Source organism: Nesoenas mayeri (assembly GCF_963082525.1).
Source record: "Nesoenas mayeri genome assembly, chromosome: Z".
In the NCBI taxonomy this organism is placed as follows: Eukaryota; Metazoa; Chordata; class Aves; order Columbiformes; family Columbidae; genus Nesoenas; species Nesoenas mayeri.
The window spans coordinates 76,542,846-76,566,467 of NC_137542.1; the positions used below are offsets into that span (position 1 = coordinate 76,542,846).

General features: G+C 44.7%; 2 protein-coding genes across 4 annotated transcripts; both read left to right on the forward strand.

Annotated features, from left to right (window-relative positions):
* The first annotated feature begins 1,083 nt into the window (after nt 1-1,083).
* Nucleotides 1,084-19,470, forward strand: ME2 (malic enzyme 2). Of its 3 annotated transcripts, none has more exons than XM_080363034.1 (16): nt 1,084-1,191; nt 4,259-4,389; nt 6,999-7,132; nt 7,742-7,891; nt 8,727-8,802; nt 9,229-9,390; nt 9,701-9,804; nt 10,108-10,217; nt 10,524-10,621; nt 10,866-10,979; nt 11,064-11,178; nt 11,658-11,800; nt 13,528-13,630; nt 14,073-14,143; nt 14,706-14,804; nt 19,323-19,470. In XM_080363034.1, the coding sequence occupies exons 2-16, from the start codon at nt 4,282-4,284 to the stop codon at nt 19,353-19,355; spliced, it is 1,620 nt and encodes a 539-aa protein (XP_080219160.1). In that variant the 5' UTR covers nt 1,084-1,191; nt 4,259-4,281; the 3' UTR covers nt 19,356-19,470. The 3 variants fall into 3 exon arrangements, with proteins under 3 accessions (XP_080219160.1, XP_080219158.1, XP_080219159.1); XM_080363032.1 differs by lacking the exon at nt 19,323-19,470 and adding an exon at nt 15,138-17,043; XM_080363033.1 differs by lacking the exons at nt 1,084-1,191; nt 4,259-4,389; nt 19,323-19,470 and adding exons at nt 5,792-6,112; nt 15,138-17,043.
* A 371-nt stretch (nt 19,471-19,841) lies between these two features.
* ELAC1 (elaC ribonuclease Z 1) lies at nt 19,842-22,622 on the forward strand. The gene is made up of 3 exons (XM_080363125.1): nt 19,842-20,262; nt 21,029-21,483; nt 21,880-22,622. Exons 1-3 carry the CDS (start codon nt 20,102-20,104, stop codon nt 22,374-22,376), a joined length of 1,113 nt encoding a protein of 370 aa, XP_080219251.1. The 5' UTR covers nt 19,842-20,101; the 3' UTR covers nt 22,377-22,622.
* Nucleotides 22,623-23,622: the final 1,000 nt, after the last annotated feature.

Genomic DNA, 23,622 nt, shown 5'->3' on the forward strand with positions numbered 1-23,622 from the left:
GCAGCAAATCCCATTCCCTGGGGGGGAAGGTTTTTCATGTTATGACACAGGTTTTAGACAATCGTAAGTTTATATTGCAGCAAGGCGTTAATTGTTTATTAGATAAGTTGAGCAAGATCCTCAGGCAGCCTAAAATGTCAGGGGTTTATGGCAACGCTGAGAATATCAAGTGCAGAATATGCACTTCACGATACGCCTCAAAATCACGATTAGAAGAGGAGGTTTAGATATTTATTGTTACAGTTCCTATAGCAACCCCGGCGCGGCGCTTTTTTGTACATCTAATGATTTATATCTCGTTAGGTGCCAGAAGAGAATGAACAGCTTTATCATTTTGGATAATTGGATAGAATTGTTTGGGCTGGAGAGAAGGACAAAGTCTCAGGTGAGCTGAGCAGTTGCATTTCAAACCATCAAACCTTTCGTTTCCAAACGCTGTATAATTTCAATGAAGTATTATTTCAATGAAGTATAATGTCAATTAAGTATAATGTCAATTAAAGTGAGACGGGTGTTAGGACAAATAGCCCTAAATTACTACAAAAAATGAGGGTTTATTTCAGATTGTGATTCCCGCTTTTTCTGAGGTGACCAATTCAACAAGGTTGGATGTAACTTGTAATTCTAGTGTAGTTTTCCCAGAACAAATAGCGCATTAAATTGATCGGTGCTTTGGAAAAGCTCTTAAGCATCAGAAAGTCCATTATCTTGTACTGTGGAAACAGGATTTTTGACAAGATGTGTTCATATTATTGATTTTATTGTTTATTTTATCGGGAGGGCCCCCAGTATTAAAGGTAAATGCGCCCTATGGAGGACAACGACCTCTCCTCGCTGTCCCCGTCCCCGAACAACCGCCATTCCCTCACACAACCCCAAGCCCCGCCTCCTCCTCGCTGATTGGCCATCTGTCCGCTCTGAGCCGCAGGAAGGATATCTCATTGGCTGAGCGCCGCTTTGGCCCGGTGGGAATCTTCCGTCTCATTGGCTGCGCTGCCTTGTCAGTCACGGGGAACGCCCCGCCCTCTAGGGTGTCCCTCCCTGGTGCCTCCTTGTTTGCCCCATTCAGTGTTGGGTTCCGAGGCGGACGGAGCTGTGGCGGATGGGAGCTGCTGTTGCACAATAGAAGCAGCTCCTCGGCCAGCATCACTCAGAGGGCAGCAGCGGCAGGAGGAGGGAGATCCCGCTCTGGTAACAATTTTAACATTGCAGTGGCGTACGGAAGGTGCCTCTTCCCACACGCGTACCCCGGGGGCGTTTTCTCCAGCACCTTTGAAGCGTCTCCCCCCCGGGCCCTACGTGTAGCCAGGGTGAGGAGACCCCGTTCTCTCGGTGCCCCGGCCCTTGCGGGGGGCAGGACCGCGCGGGCCTGGCCCTGGAGCGGCCCCGTCCCGCCGGGAGGGGCCGCGGGGAGCGAGGGGCCGGGAGATGGAGGGAGCTCCGTGTCCCCTGCCGCCCATTGAGGTCACACCAAAGCTGCAGCTCGCCCTTCCCCACCCCCCCAAACCTCGATTTTTGGGAGGCCTGTTGCGGGGAACCCCCCCGGGGGACACCGGGACCGCTGCCCTGGGCCCCGCAGGTGGGAAGCACCAAGGGCGGCTGTTTCACTTGGGGAGAAACAGGCCGTGCGTCGCTTTACCCGCCGTGTGTTTACCAGCTGTCAACATGGGTGACAAATCCCGCCACCACCCTCAGAGAACAAACCCGAGTTCCCACATCCCCAGCGCCGAACTCTCGTGGCCTTAAAACCTATAAAGTCAAAAGTTGCGAAGCGCCAAAGCTGCCGGTTCGGCGGCTGAAGGGGAAACGCCGCCTGGTATTTTTAGTTTATATTTATTTTAGACCCGTGGTCCTCGGGTTTTGTGCCTTGGCCGTTTGTTGGAAGAAGCGGCTGTTGGAAATGCCATCGTCATGGGTCCAATAAGTGGTCCCTGGTGTGTTAGTTGTGGCACAAATCTCTAAATACTTGGAGAATAAAACATACGGCAGGGTGGATAAAGGGGTTGATAAACAGGATGGTCCTGCGGCCGAGCTGGATATTAATTATCTTTGTGTTCTTAATTCCAACAAGTTAGTGAAGGGAAATTCTCTCTCTCTCTATATATATATACACCAGGAGCTATGGATTTGAAACTGCAAGTAATCTATGTATGGATGCTATTTGCTCTATAGAAATTTACTCTGCATTTATTTTAAGAGCAAACGTGTGTTCCATTCCCCGGAACAAAACTGACAAGATTCAAAGCTGGTTTTGGGCCGTAAACTAAGCAAGAAGCTGCCAAAACGCGTGGTCGTGCACTGTGTTTCACTGTGTACTCATTCAACCTTCGTCCTTACTACTGGTGGCAGCACCTTTATCGCAACAGAAGGAGCTGGTAACTAGTTCTATATACGTAGTTTTTCAGATCCTTCTGGGATTTAAGCAGGAAGTTTTTTAGGAGTCCAACCTTTAGCGCACACTTGAGGTTTATAAGGGGTTGACAGGTTTATATGGCGCTAAAGGTGATTAATTCTGAATTAGCTCGTGCTTACGGCTGAGGATTCTCCCTTTTGGAAGCGTGTTGGAACATCCTCATTTCTCTCTTGATTTCTATCCAAAACAATCTTGATTATGTAATAAACAGCTGTTTATTTCCGCATCTTTCCGAGGATTCTGCAGGAAAGGCTTTTGTCCTGTGTATGTCGATGCATTCCCTGGGAGTGGAATGTTTCAACCCTCGAGTTGTGAACTTATTCACTTAAGAACCTTCCAAGCAACTTTTCTCCTTGTTGAATCAGTTGCCTCAGAATAAAAGGGAAGAAGAGCGGTTTCAGTATGACGCGGTTAACGCTGCCAAGCGTTTTATTAGTGACACCCCCCCAGATGTTTGTTCATTAGAACCTGCAGATCTCAAGGTACGTTAGAAACATCGTTTAAAATGAGTTTGCACGGGGATGCTCCCGATATAAAGCGGAATTATCGCCTTGATCCGCAAAACGCGGAACACGGGGAAATGTTGCTTTCTTGAAGCAGAATCTCATCAGGAGAGACGTTTAGAGCTAATGTAATAATTCGAGCCTGCTTTATCATTCCTGAAGTGATGAAGCCAGCTCGCGTGTGCCTGTTTTGTGTCATACTTGGCTAAGCAAGGCTTGTCTCTTTATTATTTATCAGCGTCTCGACTCTCTGAGCGACGTCCCTTTTATAAAATCGGGTGAAATTTCCCTTCCGAGTGGCTTTTGCAATTTTCACGAAGCCAGAATTGCGGCGGCCAAACGTTTGCTCCTAGATAAGGGCGTTTGTGCATGTTGGTGATGAGTTTGACCTGGCCAGATGCCTCCTGATAAGGCGCAGACGCGACTGCTGGGCCGGAGAGTTTAATTCGCTTAAATCGCGACACAGCGTGGACGTGGTAATTAGCCAAAAATTAGCAGTTTGGAGGTGCACGCAGGCTTGTTTAGTCCTTACTGTTGTCAAGCGCTACGAGAAGAACGTAAGTCTTTGTTTATTCTTCTTTCAATTCCTCTGCTTTCTTCCTAATTCCTTTTTCTTCTGCTTAAACCACCGCCGTCTCCAGCCTGACCTCGACAAACCCCACCATAAACCACTTAAAAACGCAAAGCGGCGTCACCCAACCCTTTAATCTCCTTAAAAACCTCCTTCTTGAGGCCTTAAATCCGAAGGGTTTGGGCAGGTGGCGCTTGGCGCCTCTAAGTCTTTTTCTCTCGTTGATTAGTTAATTGATTAAACGAGGAGAAATCTGGGCCACAGTCTTGAAATGCTCATTAGTTGCGAGGAAGTAGTTTCATTAGAGGAAGATAAAGTGTGATGATGCTCAGCCTACTTTTGAACTCCTTGTTCAAATTCCGCATCATTTTTAACCTCACCTGTATGTATAGAGATGGATTCGTCATCGCCTAACGATATCAAACCCAGAATGAAAACCACTTAAGACCGAATTTAACCGTTCCTAAAGGCCGGTTGTTTTGCGGCACCGATTTAATTTGGCTGTTCCCATCCTGATTTTCAGCAGCCCTTAGTTCTACTTGGGTTTAGGCCACTGCTGGCTGGTTTAGGGTGGAATTATCGTGTTATAAGCAACATTTGTTTGTAGCGCTGGCGAGGTTTCCATTCCTCATTGTCAAAACCTTCTCTTTCTTTCCCACAACGCAATTTTGGGTTATTATCACCGTTAAGAGCGTCTTAACCACCACGTGCCTATTTCTTTGAAACCAAATAGCGACGTGACTCTGAATTCTTTCCTTTTCCTTTTCCCAGGGGCGGTAGAAAAGGAAGAAACGATGTTTTCTCGCCTCCGAGCGGCCGCCGGTCCCTGCGCGATGGCGCGGCGCGGCGCACACACCAAAGAGAAAGGCAAACCGCTGATGCTCAACCCGCGGACCAACAAGGTTTGTAGCGCCGTTATTTAATGGGGGCGTGGGCTTCAACTCCTCCAGGGGAAATTTAGGCTGGAGATTAGAAGGCAATTCTGTGCAGAGAGAGTGGTCAGGCATTGGAATGGCTGCCGGACTCACCATCCCTGGAGGTTTTTAAGCTGAGCTTAGCCATGGCGCTTAGTGCCATGATCTAGTCAATGGACTGGAGTTGGACCAAGGGTTGGACTTGATGATCTCTGAGGTCTTTTCCAACCCAGTCCAGTCTGTGATTCTGTATAATTCACAGCGATTTCCACAATGCGGCCGCTTCTTTATATCAAATGAAGAATTCTTGCTCCTCACCGGCATCGTTTTGGGGCTGGTGGAATCCAAGTCAAGCTTTGGCGGATGAAAAGCCTTAAGTTCGTAGCTTGCAAAGGTTAATTGTGAATTGAGTCTTAGTTCACCGCTCAGTCTGTGACTGTGAATTGGGCCTGAGCCATATCAATAAAAAAACATCCCCGTGCAGAGAGTCGGGCAGAGAGCGTCTAAAAATAAGCTCAACATTTCCTGAGCTATCGGAGCTGGACTTGCATAACTTTATCCTTTTTTTCTTAAATGTTTGACTCCAATGTGTTTTTTTGGCAAAAAATGATTCCCAAATATCCTGAAAAGACGAGAAGAAGAGGAAAATACAGACCTATAGTCACATTTCTTGCACGACGCCTCAATACACAAGTTGTGAATATAAAGAGCGAGCTGGGAAAGTTAGAGCCCGACTCTGAAAATCAAATGGGGCTTCTCATGTTGGAGAAAAGAATAGATTGGTGTGATTTATCAGAGTATCTCGAGACTTTTTGGGGCTCTAAACAACTTGGCTGTGCCGGTGGAAATGATTTCAAGCCCTAGAAGCTTTTTCCAAGTGCCGATTACACAACAAACTCAATAAATGAATAAATGGTGCAAAGTGCTTTACCCTTTGTGTCCTCCTTGCTCACAGTGCAATATATATATATAAAATATACATATTTTTAGCTTTTTCCCCCATCCTTACCTGTCTCCTTCAGGTCTTTACTCCGCATACATGGGCTGGTTGAGGTTTTTACGCTTGAAACTCAGTTTATTGTCAGAGCGGCTCGGAAAAAGGTCACGAGCTATATCGGTAACGCCCTTGATGTCGCAGCCAAACAATCGCAGAACATGCTGTAACTGCATCGCTGGAATCCGTGCGTGTTTACTGTCTTCCGTGATGTTTGATTTCTGCAGGGATTCGGGTTACATTTAATTGACTCCAGGACCTTTTATTCTGCTGGCAGCATTTGGAGCTCGTTGGGCGTTTGGGATGCTCTTCAGACAATTTAATTTGTTTAGCGCCGGCAATTAAAATGTTACTTATGGAGCGATAATGCTTCAGGTTCTCACTCACTCACTCACTCACAGTTTTATCCCTATTCATTTTGAGCTTTTTCAGCCCGATTTATTGTCATCGACACCTTCCTGAATCCTTAGAAATGCTGCGAGATTAAAGTGTTTAATTGTTCTATTAATGAAGATGGACGCGATTTCTCTGACTCCCGTCAAATCTGAATCTGATTCAGATTAAAAACCCAACGAAAATAAAACCAACCCAAAGTTCAAGCGAGTTGGACAAAATCAATAGGATAGAGCTTGAAATCCCACCAGCGGTTGCCAATTGGTCGTCAATAAAGATCCTGGAAAGCGCTAGAAATCCAAGATTTACATTGAATTTCGAAAGGTAGAAATACCTTTTAAAGGGAATTAAACGCGGAAAGACGGGGCTGTTTAATCTGTAACCGGCTTTTATCGCCTCGCTGAAAAGGTGCCATAAGTGCCAAAGGTGGCGGGTAATATTGCGCCTCATTAAACTGGGTTAGTTAAGTCCGGTTTGGGGTTTTTGTACTGATTTATAAATGGTTCCGCACATCGGGAGGTGGTACAAGAACCGGTTAATTTAAAACATGAAGGAGGGGAGAAATCAGAGATTTCCAGATTCTATAACCAATTGCTTTGCATAGCAGAGCTCAGTTCAGACCAAACCGAGCTCTGAGTGCCGGTAAAACCTGTGGCTTAAAAGCGCGCGATGCGATGATTCCATTTGAGCTCGTCTTAACTACAAAAGAACTGTCAACGCTTCGTTTTACTCACCTTATTGTTTAATTTCTTGTTGCAATGAATGGTCTCCGTGTGTCCGAACGAATTAATTTGCGGCCTTTGAAGTGCGCTGGGTTTTCTCTTCCATCCGCCTTTGAGAGGACACCTGGTTTTTCTGAGCTGTAAAGAGGATTAAGGAACTTAATTGCAGTGAAAGTCAATGGATAACGCTAAGAGAAGGGTCAAAGTGACCCAAAAAGTGACTTAAATTGGAATTATTACACTATTACAGCTTAATACCGCTTAAAAATCCACTGTGGTTCATGTTCTTGTAGCTCTGAAAATCCAAGTTGTCTATAGACTGGAAAAATGGGAATATATATATAGATATATAGAGAGATATAGATATATAGATATAATTGTCTACGATGGGGCACCTGCCATGAGAAGAGGACGCAGCGGCTGGTCAGAAATAGCAAATAAAATTAGATGATAATTAGAAGCGCTAATTATTTCCCTCTCATTCGCAGGGTATGGCCTTCACGTTACACGAACGGCAGATGCTCGGCTTGCAAGGGCTCCTACCTCCTAAAATAGAGACGCAAGACATCCAGGCCTTACGATTCCATAAGAATTTGGCCAAAATGACGGACCCCTTGGAAAAGTAAATGGAAATTGCTTTAAATTATAGCACGAGGATAATGAACCGAGGTTTTTATGCCCTCACTGGGGGTTGTAGTTGTTGGAGGTTTCATCAATTGTGCATTATTAATCCCACTAGGAGGGAATTACAGGGTTAGAATTTGGAGTCTCGTGATGTGTAGTTCATTAATATCCATTTATTTTGTTGTTTATTGATTTCGTGAAGAAACGGGAAGGATTTTGAGTCTTTTATCAGGTCAGCAAAGCCGAGTATTAATTGATAAGATGGTATATTGATAGGTAAATTAGAAAAACGCAGCTTTACTTACACACCGAAGTCCTTCAAAAGGAGTTAATTTGTTTTATAATTGGGTTAATTTGAAGATTAACAGGACCTGCCTTCTTTTGGATGAAAAATTCTTCCGCTGATAATTGTTTGTAACAGTAACGAGACTCCCAGCCGCGTCCCGCAATAAAGCCGTGCGTTATCTTGATTATATTGCATTATCGCAATGCCTGTTTATGCATTAACTCGTTAGCATGCATGGTACGTCACAGCCAGTGTTTTGTTTTAAATAAGCATAAACGTGAAATAAATTGGGGGTTTTTTGTTGGTTTTTCTTGATTTCAGGTATATCTACATCATGGGAATCCAAGAGCGGAATGAAAAGTTATTCTATAGGGTATTACAAGACGATATCGAGCGGTTAATGCCAATTGTATACACGCCAACCGTAGGCCTGGCCTGCTCCCAGTATGGACACATCTTCAGGAGACCAAAGTAAGGATAACACACATATCTTGCTTATTACTTCTTTTTTTTGCTTGTAAATGTTTTATTTTGGACTCAGTTACACAAGACTTGTGCCAATTCGGGGCAGGAACACGAGTGCACCCAAACCCCTATGGCGGATTTGCTGGATGAAGCTCAGCTTAAACGCGGTCCCAGCAGAATCAAAGCTGCGACCAACGTGTTTCTGCTGATGACAAAGGGTCCCGGGGCTGGAAAGATTATTGGGATGTTCTGCAGTGAATCAGAGAATCGTTTAGGTTGGAAAAGACCTTTAAGATCGAGTCCAACCATTAACCCAACACTGCCAAGGCCACCATGGCCATAAGCAACACATAGAATCGTTTTGGTTGGAAAAGACCTTGAAGATCATTGAGTCCAAGCGTCAACCCAACACAACCGAGTCCACCACTAAACCGTAGAACCGCGGAATCGTTCTGCTTGGAAAAGACCCTCAAGATGGAGTTCAACCGTAACCCAACGCTAAACCACATCGCTAAGAACCTCATCTATGTGGATTTTCAACCTCTCCAGGGATGGTGACTCCAGCACTGCCCTGGGCAGCCTGTTCCAATGCCCCACAGCCCTTTGGGGAAGGAATTATCCCAAATTTCCAACCTCAACCTCCCCTGGCGCAACTTGAGGCTGTTTCTTCTCATCCTGGCGCTTGTTCCTTGGGAGCCGAGCTCACTAAGCCAGGCTTAAGATCATGTTCCCTTCTCATACCCTTACAGGGGAGTATTTACTCTTTGACATTCAGTTTAATGAAGAAAACTGAAATTTCTAATCATCACCTATAAAATATTTCTTGGTTTCTTTCTTTCAGAGGATTATTTATTTCGATCTCAGACAGAGGCCATATAAGGTCAATTGTGAACAACTGGCCGGAGAACGACGTTAAGGTACCACTGTTTAATATCTTTTTAATTGTCGTATTTAATCTCAGTTGAGCTGCTTAAGCTTCGTTAGTATTTGACGCAAGTGTAAATACTAAATAATGCATCGATGATGGCGTCTAATTAAGATAATAATGAACATGTGCCATTAAAATTTGTAGGACCCACTTGGGTCGAGAAGCACAAAGGGAGATGAGGTGAGTGATGCTGATTTGAAACTTTTAATGACATTTTAAATTTACAAGTAGAAATCTTAAACCCAGCTTAATAGACTCTAACATTCAGCATTATTGCTTTGAGTAGAATATTGTAATCTATTATTTGACTGTATAAACTGTAAATTATTATTTGACTGAATTTTCACCTGGAAAAACCCCACAATCGATATCGCTCTGAAGTTTATAAATTTATAACCGTACCTTTTGTTTTCAGGCCGTCGTTGTCACCGATGGAGAAAGAATATTGGGTCTTGGAGACCTTGGCGTATATGGGATGGGAATTCCAGTAGGAAAACTATGTTTGTATACGGCCTGTGCGGGAATTCATCCGGATAAATGCTTGCCCGTCTGTATCGATGTTGGAACGGATAACACTGTGAGTCTGGGATCGGAAACCGCCGGTTGATTGATGTATTTGGGAGTAATTGAAACACTGGAACACTATAAAATAGGCCGAGTTGGCTTTAAGAAACTGGAAATGTTTTAAAGCGTTTCTTAAAGCGTTTTATTCGCAGTATTGATTTGGTCCATTAGAAGAGCTGCCATCACCAGCTGAAATTACTGAGCGTTAATATAGACGGGAGGCTATAAATTCAGTATTTTTGGTGCGAAAGGGGTTACGGTGAACTCCGTTTAACGTATTAAGTGATTCATTCTGCTGCTACCTTCATTTTCTTCTCTTTCAGACGCTCCTAAAAGATCCGTTTTACATGGGCCTGTACCAAAAAAGGGATCGCTCGCAGGTCTACGATGACCTGATTGATGAATTTATGGAAGCCATTACAGACAGGTACAACACTGAATATTCTACATGGAATTCTGGCCAAAACTGCTGGGAAGTAAAGAATAAATAACACACCGGCCTTGAAATAATCATTTAAGGAATAAGGGTAAGACTAGAAGTCAAAAGACGCGGCTCTGTAGTGATTTTCCATGACCTGGAATGTGCTTATAGTTAAATATTCACAGAATGGAGCTGTTTGAAGCAGGGAAAGGCCTGAGGGCGTCCTCCTTCCAAACGTGCAGCGTTTATTTTAAAAGGATTGTGTTTCTTTACGTGTCTTGTGATAGGAATATTTGCCCCGTTCCGTAGGTACGGCCAGAACACGCTTATCCAATTTGAAGACTTCGGAAACCACAACGCGTTCCGGTTTTTAAGAAAATACCGGGAGAAATATTGTACCTTCAATGATGATATTCAAGGTATGTCCTTTACATCCTTCAAAAAACGTGCGTAAAACCATAACGTGCTGTGGGGATCGGTTCGGATCTCCTGAGATCACAGAATGGGCTGGGTTGGAAAAGACCTCAGAGATCATCAAGTCCAAGCGTTGGTCCAACTCCAGCCCATTGACTAGATCATGGCACTAAGCGCCATGGCCAATCTCAGTTTAAAAACCTCCAGTCTCTCCAGATCCCTCTGCAGATCCCTCCTGCCTTCCAGCAGCTCCACACTCCCTCCCAACTTGTTGTCAGCAGCAAATTTGCTGATCTCTTCTGTTTTTCCAGGGACGGCATCAGTGGCCCTGGCGGGACTGTTGGCAGCACAGAAAGCCACAGGAAAACCACTTGCGGAGCAGAAAGTGCTGTTCCTTGGAGCAGGAGAGGTGAGTTTGCTTAAAACTCCAGAAGAACAAGACATTAGAATCAGAAAATTTCCAGTTTATAGGATTTCTGGACGTTCACAGCCTGAATTCCATTGTGGAACGTTGCTGAAATACATTAACACAAAGCATTAAATGCATCGGGGAGAGAAGCACAAAGTGGTTAGATTATTTTTCTGGTGTTCTTAACCAGCTAACAAACCTCTTTTGTGACTCGTTCGAAACCAAAAGTCCTTTTATCCCCAAGGCCGCCCTTGGAATCGCGAACCTCATCGTTATGGCCATGATGGAAAGCGGAGTTTCTGCTGATGAAGCCTACGGGAGAATATGGATGTTCGACAAATACGGTTTACTGGTTCAGGTAGGGACGCATCGTGCCTTGAAATACCACATTACGCTGCTTTCTATGTCCCCATCACATATAGAATCGCCTTTTTATCCACAGGGCCGAGAACAAAAGGTCGATTCCAATCAAGAACCATTTACGCATCCGGCTCCAGAGCAGATACCAAAGACATTTGTAGAGGCGGTGAATGTACTTCGGCCTTCGGCTATCATCGGTAAGTAAGGTTATTTTTGTTTCTGCCTTCCCATCGTTTGCTTGATTTAATTTGCAGTCGGCTTTTCTGGGCAGAACCTGGAAGGAGATATTTCATACCTATTAAAGCACTGACATACGTAGGTGTTGGTTTATAACAGAGGTTGGATAGGATTACAGGTATTTCCTGGTACAACTCTGATTTATTTGGGAAATAAAAGGGTTTTGGCTGAGCAGCCACCCTGAATTTGTGACCTTTTATCTGCGTTTGTACCTGTGTGGGGTCAGAAATACCCATAACACCCAAGTAAAGATGGGGAGAGCGTGGAGTTCCCGCTTTCTTACCCAGAGCAGCGATAAGCGTTCTTTACACCGATTAATCCCCATAAAATCATAGAAAATAATGCTTCATTCCGAGTCTTTAAGGGTGACATGAAGTGAATGTACTGTCACCTGTCCCAAGGGGGGTCAAATATTGATTCTATTTTACTTTTGCTTCAGGAGTCGCGGGAGCTGGGCGGCTCTTCTCTCAGGACGTAATTAAAGCGATGGCCTCTATCAATGAGCGCCCCATAATATTTGCACTGAGTAACCCCACGGTGAAAGCAGAATGCACAGCAGAAGAAGCGTATACGTTGACAGAGGTATGTCACATTTAGAAATGTCCTTCTCTTGGCGCTGAGCGATAGAACTGTTTGCTGAGCGGCAGAATGCAGCAACTCAAATGATTTGATTAGTACGTGGACTTACTGACAGAATAATGCCGAGGTTTCTTGGCTTCTGGCAAAAATAAATGAAGGTGGTTTGAAAAGAAGTGTTGATTTTCAAAGAATGACGTTTTGCTAAGTCCCTTCTCCCAAGGAACAAGTGGCAGGATGAGAGGAAACGGCTCAAAATGGCGGCACCAGAGTCACCTCAGGGCTCAAAATGGCGGCACCAGAGTCACCTCAGGGCTCAAAATGGTGGTACCAGAGTCACCTCAGGGCTCAAAATGGCAGCACCAGGGGCACCCGAATCAGCTCAGGGCTCAAAATGGCGGTTCTGGGGGCACCAGAATCACCTCAGGGCTCAAAATGGCAGCATCAGAATCACCTCAGAGCTCAAAATGGCGGCCCTGGGGGCACCAGAATCACCTCAGGGCTCAAAATGGTGGCCAGAAGGGTGGTGGGATCACCTCCCAAGAAAGGCCTTGAGGTGCTGGAGCGAGTGGAGAGAAGGGAACGGAGCTGGGGAAGGGGCTGGAGCACAAGTGTGATGGGAGCGGCTGAGGGACCTGGGGGGTTCAGCTGGAGAACAGGAGCTGAGGGGACACAGGGACACAAAGAAACGGCCTCAAGTTGCACCAGGGGAGGTTGAGGTTAGATGTGGGGAACAATTTCTTCCCCAAAGGGCTGTGGGGCATTGGAACAGGCTGCCCAGGGCAGTGCTGGAGTCACCATCCCTGGAGGGGTTGGGAACACACACCGATGAGGTTCTCAGGGACATGGGGCAGTGCCAGGGGTGGGGTAATGGACGGACTCCATCATCTTGAGCATCTTTACAACCAAACGACTCCATGATTCTATTCACTGTGACCCTTGTGCTGCCTGTCGGGGTCGGGGATGTCTCTAATTTTAATTCATTTAGCTGGCACAAATAAACATAAGATCTACAGGCATGTTGGACTGAAGGAGACCAGCAGCACTGTTAGACCAGCCTCATTATTTCTTGTGTTTTTTACAGTAAATGAACAGGTGTAATTTTATTCCAGGCCTTATTAATAAATTTTGTACCGTTGCTGGGCCTTCAGGCTCTTCTCCATATCTAATGTCTGTTTTCTTTATGCAACATACTCAGCTTACCTATAGTTCACCCTTGAAAATTAATGATGTTCTTCCCTTTAAGATACACTAATTACTTAGAAGATCCTCAGTGACTTGACTTTGTCATTTAACTAATACAGTTTATCAGCCCCATGTGTCTCCAGGCCTTAGGAACAGCCTAATCCTGACCGATATAAAACCTTAGGCTAAAAGAATCTTAGGAAGTCAGTAAGGAAGCGAAAATATTATCACTTATCTTTTATTCCTTATTATTTTTCCACTAGATGGCACCTGTAAAACCCCGACGATGCTTTAGCGCCACTGGGTATCGCTTGGCCTTTGGTTGTGTTTTAATCTTCGCCACCTTTTGGTCCTTGGCCTTTGGTTGAGGGTTTATTTGACGCTCCAAATTCTGCATTTATTTTAATATTTCATGCTGATTAAACCCCCTTTTCACAAGAAGGGTAAATAGACCCTTCGTACAGTCCCTGTGGTGGTGGGACTTGCGGCTGATTTATGGTTTTAATCACGGCTTAACACACAAATACTTGATTTCTTTGGATTCTTAGGGCCGTTGCTTGTTTGCCAGCGGCAGCCCCTTCGAGCTGGTGACTCTGCCGGACGGACGGACCTTCAAACCAGGCCAAGGAAACAATGCTTATATATTTCCAGGTAATAAATAGAATTATCTCCTTTAAATCTTGAACCTCAGGCTATTCGCACTTTGGTTCCACCACTATATTAGGAACAGTTAGCGGAGCAGCGTGAAGAGGTGTCACCAGCATTTAAAGCCGAGAACTCAAATCAGAAGAATAAATGAAGGCAAATAAGGATGGATGTGACATGCACACACTGAGCTCACTAAAACAAAAGAGTGTTTCTTATTAAAGGCTTTGAAAGCTGCTGCATTTTGGGTTCTTCGACTTATTTGGGAGGAGGAGGAGGGAGAAAATAGACATCAAAATCACAGCATCCCAGATTTAAGGGACCACAAGGTCTGAGCTTTGGTAGCCAAAACCTGATCTAGATAAAAACAACACTCTGGGCGACTCGCGGCATCTCGGCTGCGTATTTGGAAATGCCGTGGCCCTAATTGGCATTAATTGCATTGCAGGCGTGGCTCTGGCCGTGATCCTCAGCAGCGTGCGGCATATTAGCGATAAGGTTTTCCTAGAGGCCGCTAAGGTAAGTGTGACAGCAGAACACGCTGGGGCGCGATGGGCCGAAACTCCTGTTGGTGTGATCGCCCCTCGGTGAAAACCAAATAGATTTTCGGTGAAAAATAGCAGCTTGCATTGCAAATTTCCTTTAGAAACTAAATAGGAAATGTTTCGATACGTCCGTCGCCGCCTCCTCCCGCCCCGCGCTGGGTTTGGTGGTGACGGTGTGGTCGTGGTTCCATCCTCTCCTGCTTTTCCATTCATTGGTTGTTCCGTTTATTGGTTTGGTTGAATTTCTGTTTCCGCGTGGAAATACAACCAAATCAACTGGCCAAACACACATATTCTTCTCATTTTCATGGTTATGGGTAGTTCACCCTCCAAAAAAATACTGTTTTATTGTACTGTTTATAAGCAGAATGTGCTGATATGGACACATTGCGGAGCCGATCTTTGAGAACTGGAAGATTTTGGGTGCGTTATTCGAGTGCTTTCAGAGCACTATAATACTAACAATGTGCTTTTTAGCGTCTTATTGATCTCGTTTGGAATCCAACCACTAGAAGCTGGTTGTTTTTCTACCTCAGGCCTTGGCAGAGCAGTTGACGGACGAAGAACTCGCCCAAGGAAGACTTTATCCTCCGCTGTCTAATATCAGGGAAGTTTCTATTTATATTGCCGTTAAGGTGAGTGCGAACCATAAAATTGAACTGTCTTAAAGCGTTTTACGCGTCCATGAACTCGCTGAATTGCGCAGTGGGTGCGAAACACCCTGTTCTTTGTGCCTTTAATAAGAGACACTATAAAAATCAGGCGTTTATTGGCTTTTGGTTGGTGATGGGCCCAGATTACGGTGTTTTGATGAACAGAATGAAGTTGGCCGCTCCCTGGTAAGACATCCAGGAATGGTAAAAACACTTTGGCGCTTGGCTTTACCCATGTTGCGCGTCCTAAACACGGGAGCGCGGATGCCCACGCAATTAAAGGCACAAACTTGCCCGCTGGTTTTAACTTTGCAGGTTATGGAGTTTTTATACGCCAACAACATGGCTTTTCATTACCCCGAGCCTGCAGACAAGAACCGGTACATTCGCTCCAAGGTTTGGACCTACGAATACGAATCCTTCATGCCAGACGTGTACGACTGGCCCGAATCGAAGGTTCACTGATGGCCACATCGCGCTCCTCAGGCTGTATCTTCTAACTCTGCAGGGATCCCTTTTTCAGACCAATTCAAATCATGAGCGTTGAGTCCTGTAATTTATTTCGGCTCATTTTGTTGGCTTATTTCCCCCCGTTTTTCACTTGCCGTCGATCTCTCCCAATTATCATCCAACCATACGGGTGATAATATCGGTCACAGGGATGAGAGCGCTCTCCAAAATTCACTTAAATTACGACGTGGCATTTCTAGCTTAGACCCCATACTAAAGAATTCCATTAATATTTTAGCTACGCGCGTTTGATGATGATCTATAGATTTCTTGCTGCTTTTAATAATCCGTCTTCTCATGATCCGACTGTTGTCACGTCGAAAAACGAGCCAAAAAAGAGACGCTTAAGATAAATTTGATAGTCTGACGAGCTTTTTGTTTAAAATGCCCGTGTCCAGATTTCCCTCTTTGGCTGAGTTTTGAGGAGCAGCGCGATGTGCACACGGAGGATCGGCAGCGTTTCTACGTCGCGTTTGCATCGTCCGTAATCAGGAAAAACGATCCTTGGAAAGCTTGCAAATTAGATTAATCACTTAATAGCTCTGAACAACAAAGCTCCTCCGTTGCGTAATAAATTATAGCACGTAAAGGCAGGATCCGGAGTAATCTACGGAAATCATTGAGGGGTTTTGTGCGACGGGCTCCAAGGTGATTTAACGTTTTGTTGGTTTATTGGTAACTTTTTTAAAGGTTCTATTTCTAAATCGGTTTCTCCCTTGCACATCGTGCTCTCGCAAAACCACTCGCGCGATGTTTTCGTGACAAAAGCTCCTCAATGCACTCGCCGCTTCGAACAAACCCCAAAAAGCCAAAACGGGTTTAATTCGTAGCGTTTTTTTGTGTAAATCCAAAATTGCAAGTTGAATTTTTCCCTTGCAATGAATAGTCCCGCGCGGTTGATATCCAACCCACAACCTGCGTTGGTTTTCGTTGCGTTCATATCCATTTTGAGGGCTATGCTGGCAAAATTGAAGCCGGGATTGAAAGAGAAGGAAAGTTTGGTGGGGATTTACCCCCTTGTTTATAGTGGAAAAGACACTTGCCACAAAACAGGCCCAAAATAGAACAGGGATATGGTTTGTGTCGCTTACAGTTCTGCTTTTAAAATGATGTTTGTGTGCTAGATAAAACACTTTGGGAAGACTGATTATCTAAAGATAGAAAAATAGCCATGTGGGGAAAAGGCCGCGTATCCAAACTGTGGTAAAACGCTGTCCGACGGGGCTCCAAATCCATCGGGCAACGTACGTGATTTGCAACTTGTATATGTAAGTATATGTACAAAAAAAAGACCAACACACACATATGATGTTTTTACAAAGAATGCTTTTTTTTTTTTCAATCTATTTTTGCTATGTCTGCTTTGTATCGTATTTAAACCTGTGGTCTTCCGGAGCAACTATTTATTTCGTGGACAACTTCTTGTTACCTCTTGAAAATTCAGCTCTAGCTGAAGCCCGTTGCGTTTTGTCCGTGGAGTTCGCGTCGTTGGATTCAAATCTATTGGGGACGCACGTTTCTTCGTTTCTGTCGACGCGCTAATTAGGCGGATGAGTAACAAAAACACCCCGTGCACTGATCTGGTGTCTCGGCTGAGAACGATCACAAAGGCCGGGCAATCGCTCCGTAAATATAACACTGTCTTACAAAATAAAACTCTGCATCCATCTATTCAGTTTGATGATTTTTCTTAATAAAATCCATCGATTCATCTTCAGTTGTGTGGATTCTTCAGATCTAATTAAGCTTTGGATTAATTGCTCGCGCTGCCGCTTAGCGAGGAACCGCGGAATCCTTTTTCTACTTGCTTAACCTGATTTCTATTTGCTGGTTTATTCCAAAGCGTTTTCCGATCTTTATTAAAATTCTCTTAGGGGAAAAAGTTGTCAGTGGGATGCATTTTGTAATGTTACACAATATAAGTTCAACTTCTATTGTTCTTTATAAAATAAACCACCTAAAGGATGAGTAGATTCTAACTCTTCACCCAACCGTGGTTACGTTTGGTGTAGAAATCTATATTCCACGTCTCTTCCATGAGGAAACTTCTGGATGCTCTTGAGAGGATTAGAAACCCGCACGGAGATCAATCCCTCAGTCTTTTCCAGGACTAATCCAAGCTTTGCTTCCTTAAGATCCCAACCGGTGACGTTTCGTGTTGCCGCGTTGGTTTTCCAAGCCTAAACCCAAGCGACGCTTCACGTGCAGATCGGCGTCCAACAGGTTTCCTGTGGTACGTGCGCATCGTCGTGCTGTTTGTTTTGCAGGATTGGGGGATGTAACCCTTTGTCACACTCACCTGTGAAGTTAAACGATATTTAGCTTTTAATTAGCAGCCTTATTTAGCGACTGCTCCTTGAGGAGAGCGGGGATCATGATTATCCGATTCAGGGCCTGAGTAAATCCAAAGTGGCTTCTTCCATTTACTCCGGCTCTTTTTGACTTCAAAGGCGGATTTAAGCCACTCTGTCATTCACATAAACGTATTTAGATCAGCCTGGAAAAATAGATAAGTGCTGGTTGGCGAATTTAAGAAAACCACTCTTATTTTTGGACTCTTTTTAAGACTGTTATCGCGTTTCGTAACAAGCAGAGACTGGTGTTCCGTGGAACACCAAAGCAAGGAGAAAATATAGAGCAAAGCTCTAATTGCACCCAACCGACAGCTGAATTTGAGCGATATCATTCAGTTCCCGGCTAATTTTGTGTGGATCTACCTTGACCTACCTATTCCCAAAATAATTATCGTGCTATTGCAAAGCCTGCAGATGTGCTCTTGACTACCTTTGACTTGGACTTCTCCATCCTTTAAGTAGTTCCTTTCTAATAAAATGGAAATAAAGATGCTTTAACGTGGCCGGTTTGTGAAGAAATGTCAAAATCATTTACGTTTATTTCTATCTTAAACGTATCTAAAGTACATAAATAAATGTCCTGGAGTGCTTGTGAGGAATCTCCGGTGTTGAATTATCTGGGAGCTGTAATTGAAATTGTATTTAAATGTTAACTGGGTGTTCTTTTCATTTTTTCTCCTTTATACTGTTGTAACTCTACAGAAATGTGTGTCCTGCTCCTCTATTTTCTTAGTAAAATGCATTCTCTTTGCTTAAAGTACATTTGATTTTGTTTATTCTGAAAAAATAACACTTTACCTATACAGAATTGGGGTGTGATCACCTGTATAACTGCTGATATTTACCTTTTTTCCCCCTTTTTGTCCCTTGCCAAATGCTCAGCAAACAAAACATACTGAGGCTGTAGTTCAAGCTGTTTAACTTTTAGCTCTTCAACTGGTTTTCTAGGACATCTGCCTCTTTTACAGCACTTTTAAAGAGGTTCTTTATTAAAACACTTGAGGACCTACATCCGTATTTTAATAGAGGAGGGAAAACACCTGAGTGTGGCGGCGGTTTGTGGTATCGCCCGGCAGGGCTGGGCCCCGCCCGCCATTCGCGGCCTGCGAGGGGCCGGGCCGGGAGCTCCGAGCGGCGCAGCGCGGGCTCCTCCTGCCGCCGCCGGGGGGAGGTAGGCGGGGCGGGCGGCTACTCGAGGCCGGGGCTTCGGGCCTGCGCGTCAGGCCTATTCCTGCCGCGTTTTCTGACTAAATCAGCCGTGTCCTCCCATCCCACCCCCCACTCCACCTCGGGCGGCTGTGAGGTGTTTGAGGGGGGGTCAGAGTGTTCTGGCTGGTTCTCATATCCCTGCCTCACGGACACAAATTCCCGGTGTAAATCCTGAGGCTGGTTCAGCTGAGAAGTTGTCAATCTGCTCTTAAGTGAGGAAAAGGAAGCAAAATGTGTATTTCTGCCTTTTCGGGATGTGATAAACGCGCGTCCTTCCTCCCCGTTATCCCAATTCAGGTAATTACACCTTGCACCTCGTTTTTCCTCAGAGAACCCTCAGGGGAAGGATTGTTCTCTTTTGTAAAGCTGTGGCAGCTCCTCTAAAATCAACTCAATGTCATAAACAGTTAATTCTTTTTCTTGAAAGGTATCTGAAGCTGTTGAGGCACCTGGAGTTTGATACGAGGCAGAAATACATCTGAAAACAAGGTAGGAATTAAACCTGGGAAGGCTGAAGCGCATCCCGTAAGGCAAGAAGCATCAGACTTGTGCTCAGGGAGATTCTGCTCCTATAGACCAACCCAGACAATATAGCAGGTACATAAATAACTGGAGTATGGCAGCTCATTGTATAGATCCTTCCGCAGCTTTCAGGCTGTGTGAAGGTTTGCTAGCACTTAAATTTCACTTCAACACTCATAAGAAGTAAAACATCCATTGCTTTTGAGGATGCTGTGGCGAAGGCAACATAAATCGGGTCCTCTTGTTGCTGATGTTGTTTTGGGGTGTGAATCTTTCTCCTTGGTGTCCAGTAACAGCGGTTAAACGGCGGCAGTTTGGCGCCGCTCGTTCTGAAACGGCTTTTAGAGGAAAATTCGAAGCTTAAATAACACCAAGAAGGAAGAAATAACGGTGGGTTTAAAGCTCAGAGCGTTTCCAGCTGGATAGGGCTGTTTCTTTAGGTAATGAGCTATGGTCACGTCTTCCTTTGGGCTGCATGTTTGCAACCTTCCCTTGGTGTAAAACTGCTGCTTGTAAATATTGTGCTTGAAAATCACATCCCACTCTGCTTTTGTTTCTATTTTATAAGGGAATTTGATTGTCACATTCAAGGGCTGAAAGTAAAGAGGTTTGTTTCTTTCCCATAAATAGGTACGTTCAGGGGCTCGAAATCTCCCTTTCAGGTGCCGCACCGACGTGTTTAAAATGTCGATGGATATAACGTTCCTCGGCACGGGCTCCGCGTATCCGTCTCCGACAAGAGGAGCGTCAGCCCTGGTGCTTCGCCGGGAAGGGGAGTGTTGGCTCTTTGACTGCGGGGAGGGGACGCAAACACAGTTCATGAGGAGCCACCTCAGAGCAGGTTTGTGCCGACGAGGGGAGCGGGGAAGCGATTTCGTGGGATCGAAACGCGTTGCGCTGGTGTTATTTGAATACGCGCTCAACACGCCTGAGCGTCTGAAGGTGCGGTTGCCGAACCTGCCGCGCAGAAATCCTCGATTGCCCTTTGGTGAAGAGCTCTGGGCATAAGGTGGGGAATGAGCTGTTAGAGAGGAGCGTAGGGGAAAGCTCTAGACAGTACCCGCTGCGAGTCTTCAATAGATATTCGTGTTAACTTCCATTTTAGCAATAAAATAGCGAGCAGATTCGCCTTGGCTCGCTGTGCTTTTGCAGCGGCCAGAGCAGCCTTTGGACTCTTGAGTTATAAAGATGGAATTACCAACGATAAACTTTTGAAAGGACTTTGAAATCGAACCTGGATGTTTATTTGCTTTTATTGACGATCGTTTCATGTGCGAAATTCAAAACTAGCCACAAATTCCACCTCAGGTTGCTCATTCGTTTCCATGGGACGTATCAAAGCGCAAACGCTTTGTGGCGTTTCTTTGCGGGTGTCACCGGTTGATTCTGTTCTATGGAGCGTGTTTTGCTTAAAAGCGACTAAAACCTTTGTCTCCGACGTCTTTTCTTGACCGGTTTCGCCAATATAAACCTTGTGTGTTGATTTCTTCAACCCTCATTTCATTTTCATTTCCCTCCTTTATTTCCCGCTTCTCACCGCAAAGTGCTAATATCCTAATTATTCTGGCGTTCGTTTATTTGCCTCTGTTGTTCTTTCTAATCGCCAGGCAGAATCACCAAGATTTTCATAACGCACCTTCACGGCGACCACATTTTTGGCCTTCCCGGCCTGCTGTGCACGCTTAGTCTCCAAGTTAACCCCGACCTAAGCAAACCACCGCTCGATATTTACGGCCCCTTAGGGCTGCGGTATTTCATCCAGAAGAGTCTGGAGCTCTCCCACTCCCAGCTTCTCTTTCCTTACGCTGTTCATGAGCTGGTACCGACACCAAATCAATGCCCCGCGGAGGAATTTAAAGACTTCTCTTGCTTGGATGAAGCGTCTCAAGGTGCCCAAGGGCGAATTCTCCACCTGGATCCAGTAGAAAACTCTTATTTACTGCTTGAGGATGAGCAACTGGTTGTGAAAGCGTTTCGCTTATTCCATCGCATCCCTTCCTTTGGCTTTGTGGTGGAAGAGAAGCCCCGGCCCGGTAAACTCAACGTCCAGAAGCTGAAAGACCTTGGTAACTACTTTATTTTACCTCTTTTGAATGTTTGAAAGGCCTAAAAGCGCCAATGCAGCCAATTAAACCTGCTGTATCTCTCCATAATCCATTTACATTCAATATTCCCTTTTCTATTAAAGGCGTTTTCATACTTCATAGCAACGCAGCGACCTGAATCACAAATACCCATTAATATCGTGCAGGGAAAACCAACCACGTGCAGACGTTAAAGTTTAAAAAGCACAAAGTGGCTTGGAGGAAAATACGCGTCTTGAGTATTGACTTTAATATGAAGAACGTAGCTTGTCTTTAAACACCCTTCCTGCTGATGGTACTTTATTCATGTGAAATATCCATCGCTGTTTATATCGAGGTTGTATTTAGATCGTAATACTTACAGACTCTATTTCCCAGGAGTTCAACCAGGTCCTGTCTATGGGAAGCTGAAGAACGGAACGTCGGTCGTTCTGGAGAACGGAGTCACAATTTCTCCTTCGGACGTCTTGGAAAACGCCATTCCCGGCAGGAAAATCTGCATTTTGGGGGATTGTTCGGGGGCAGTCGGAGATGCGGCCGCCGAGCTTTGCTACGGAGCCGATGTGCTGGTACACGAAGCCACGTTGGACGATACCCAAGAGGAAAAGGCGCGCGAACGCGGTCACAGCACCCCCAGAATGGCGGCGGCTTGGGCCCAACGCTGCAAGGCCAACAAACTGGTGTTGACGCATTTCAGCCAACGATACAAACCCAGAGGGGAGGGAGACGCCGACGTCACCGAAATGAAGAGACAGGCCGAGCTGGGCTTGGATGGGCAAGAAGTGACATTGGCCGAGGACCTTATGACCATAGAAATCCCTATGAAAAAGGAAGAAAGGCCGCGCAAACATCTGGAATTCGGAATGAAATCGTGATGGATTCGGACGCTGAGCCGCCGCAGAATCGGAGCGTTAAGGCGGCACAAACCTCCTCAGATATTTATTAAGAATTCAATATATCCTGCCCGTTAAAAGCCTTTGAATAACATCTATTTCTAATTTACGCCCTTAATTTTCCAACTGTTATCTGACTGTTATTATCTGACTGTTAAACTGGAATTAATGATTTATAACCCTACCAAATCTTTGTAACCGGGGGTGTCAAGTCAAGTTCTATTTCTCCAATTCCACAGGATGTTTCCTCATTAATAAACACAATTTAGGCTTCCTGTCCGTACCCATATTGTAATTCAATTGAATTTAATTCATTTAAAGCCTTAAGTTTGTACACCCACTAAAGCGTTTGGAAATGTTGACAAGTCGTCGTTCCTTTGGGTGCGTTTTCAAAGACAAATGCTTTAAATTTAAGATAACAAAGCTTCAAAAAACCAAACCGTGATGATTTATAGCATATATATGAGCGTATATATTTATATATAAGCGTCGCCCAGAACAAGCTGGTGAGGTGAGCAAGTTAAATCCTGACTATAATTTTGCTATATTGGTGTTTTCTTCGCAAAGGGCAGACTTGGCTATAGTTAAATCTTAATAAATAGTGTGAGATATATATCTATATATATATATATATATATATAGGGAATGATTGCAAACATCCTAAATACATTTTTAGGATGTAAATGAATGTATTTTATAATCCAGTTATAGTTATGGATCCAGCACTTGAATGGAGTTTGGAGGCGTTTTTGGTGGGTGAAGCGTCTTCCTTTGAGCTCCGGCTTCAAACACACGGACGTATAATCACGATATAATCCCAACCATCCCCAATTCAGATCCTTTCCCATTTCATACGTGTTGTCAAAGCGAATTAATCACGTTCCCAAACTCAAATATCAATTTGCAACGCGCTCAGCGAATCCCAATGTGAAGACGCTTCAGGAAAAGATGCCCAATATAGCACTATTTTACATTGCTTTTCATCACTGAGATTTAAAGGGTGTGGAAGTGGCTATAAATGACTTTATAGTGTGAGCAGGAAGGTTTTTGCTATATATATATAACGATTTTTTGTCATTTCCATCATTCTTGGTTGTTCTTCGTTAGCACCCTGCCAAACACCCCCTGTATTTAGCAAAAACACGGTGCGTTTTGCAGCGATTGCGGCATTTTATGCCCCTTTTCCCTTCTCTTTTGTCTTCTAACGGTGGCCAGAATGTAACATTGT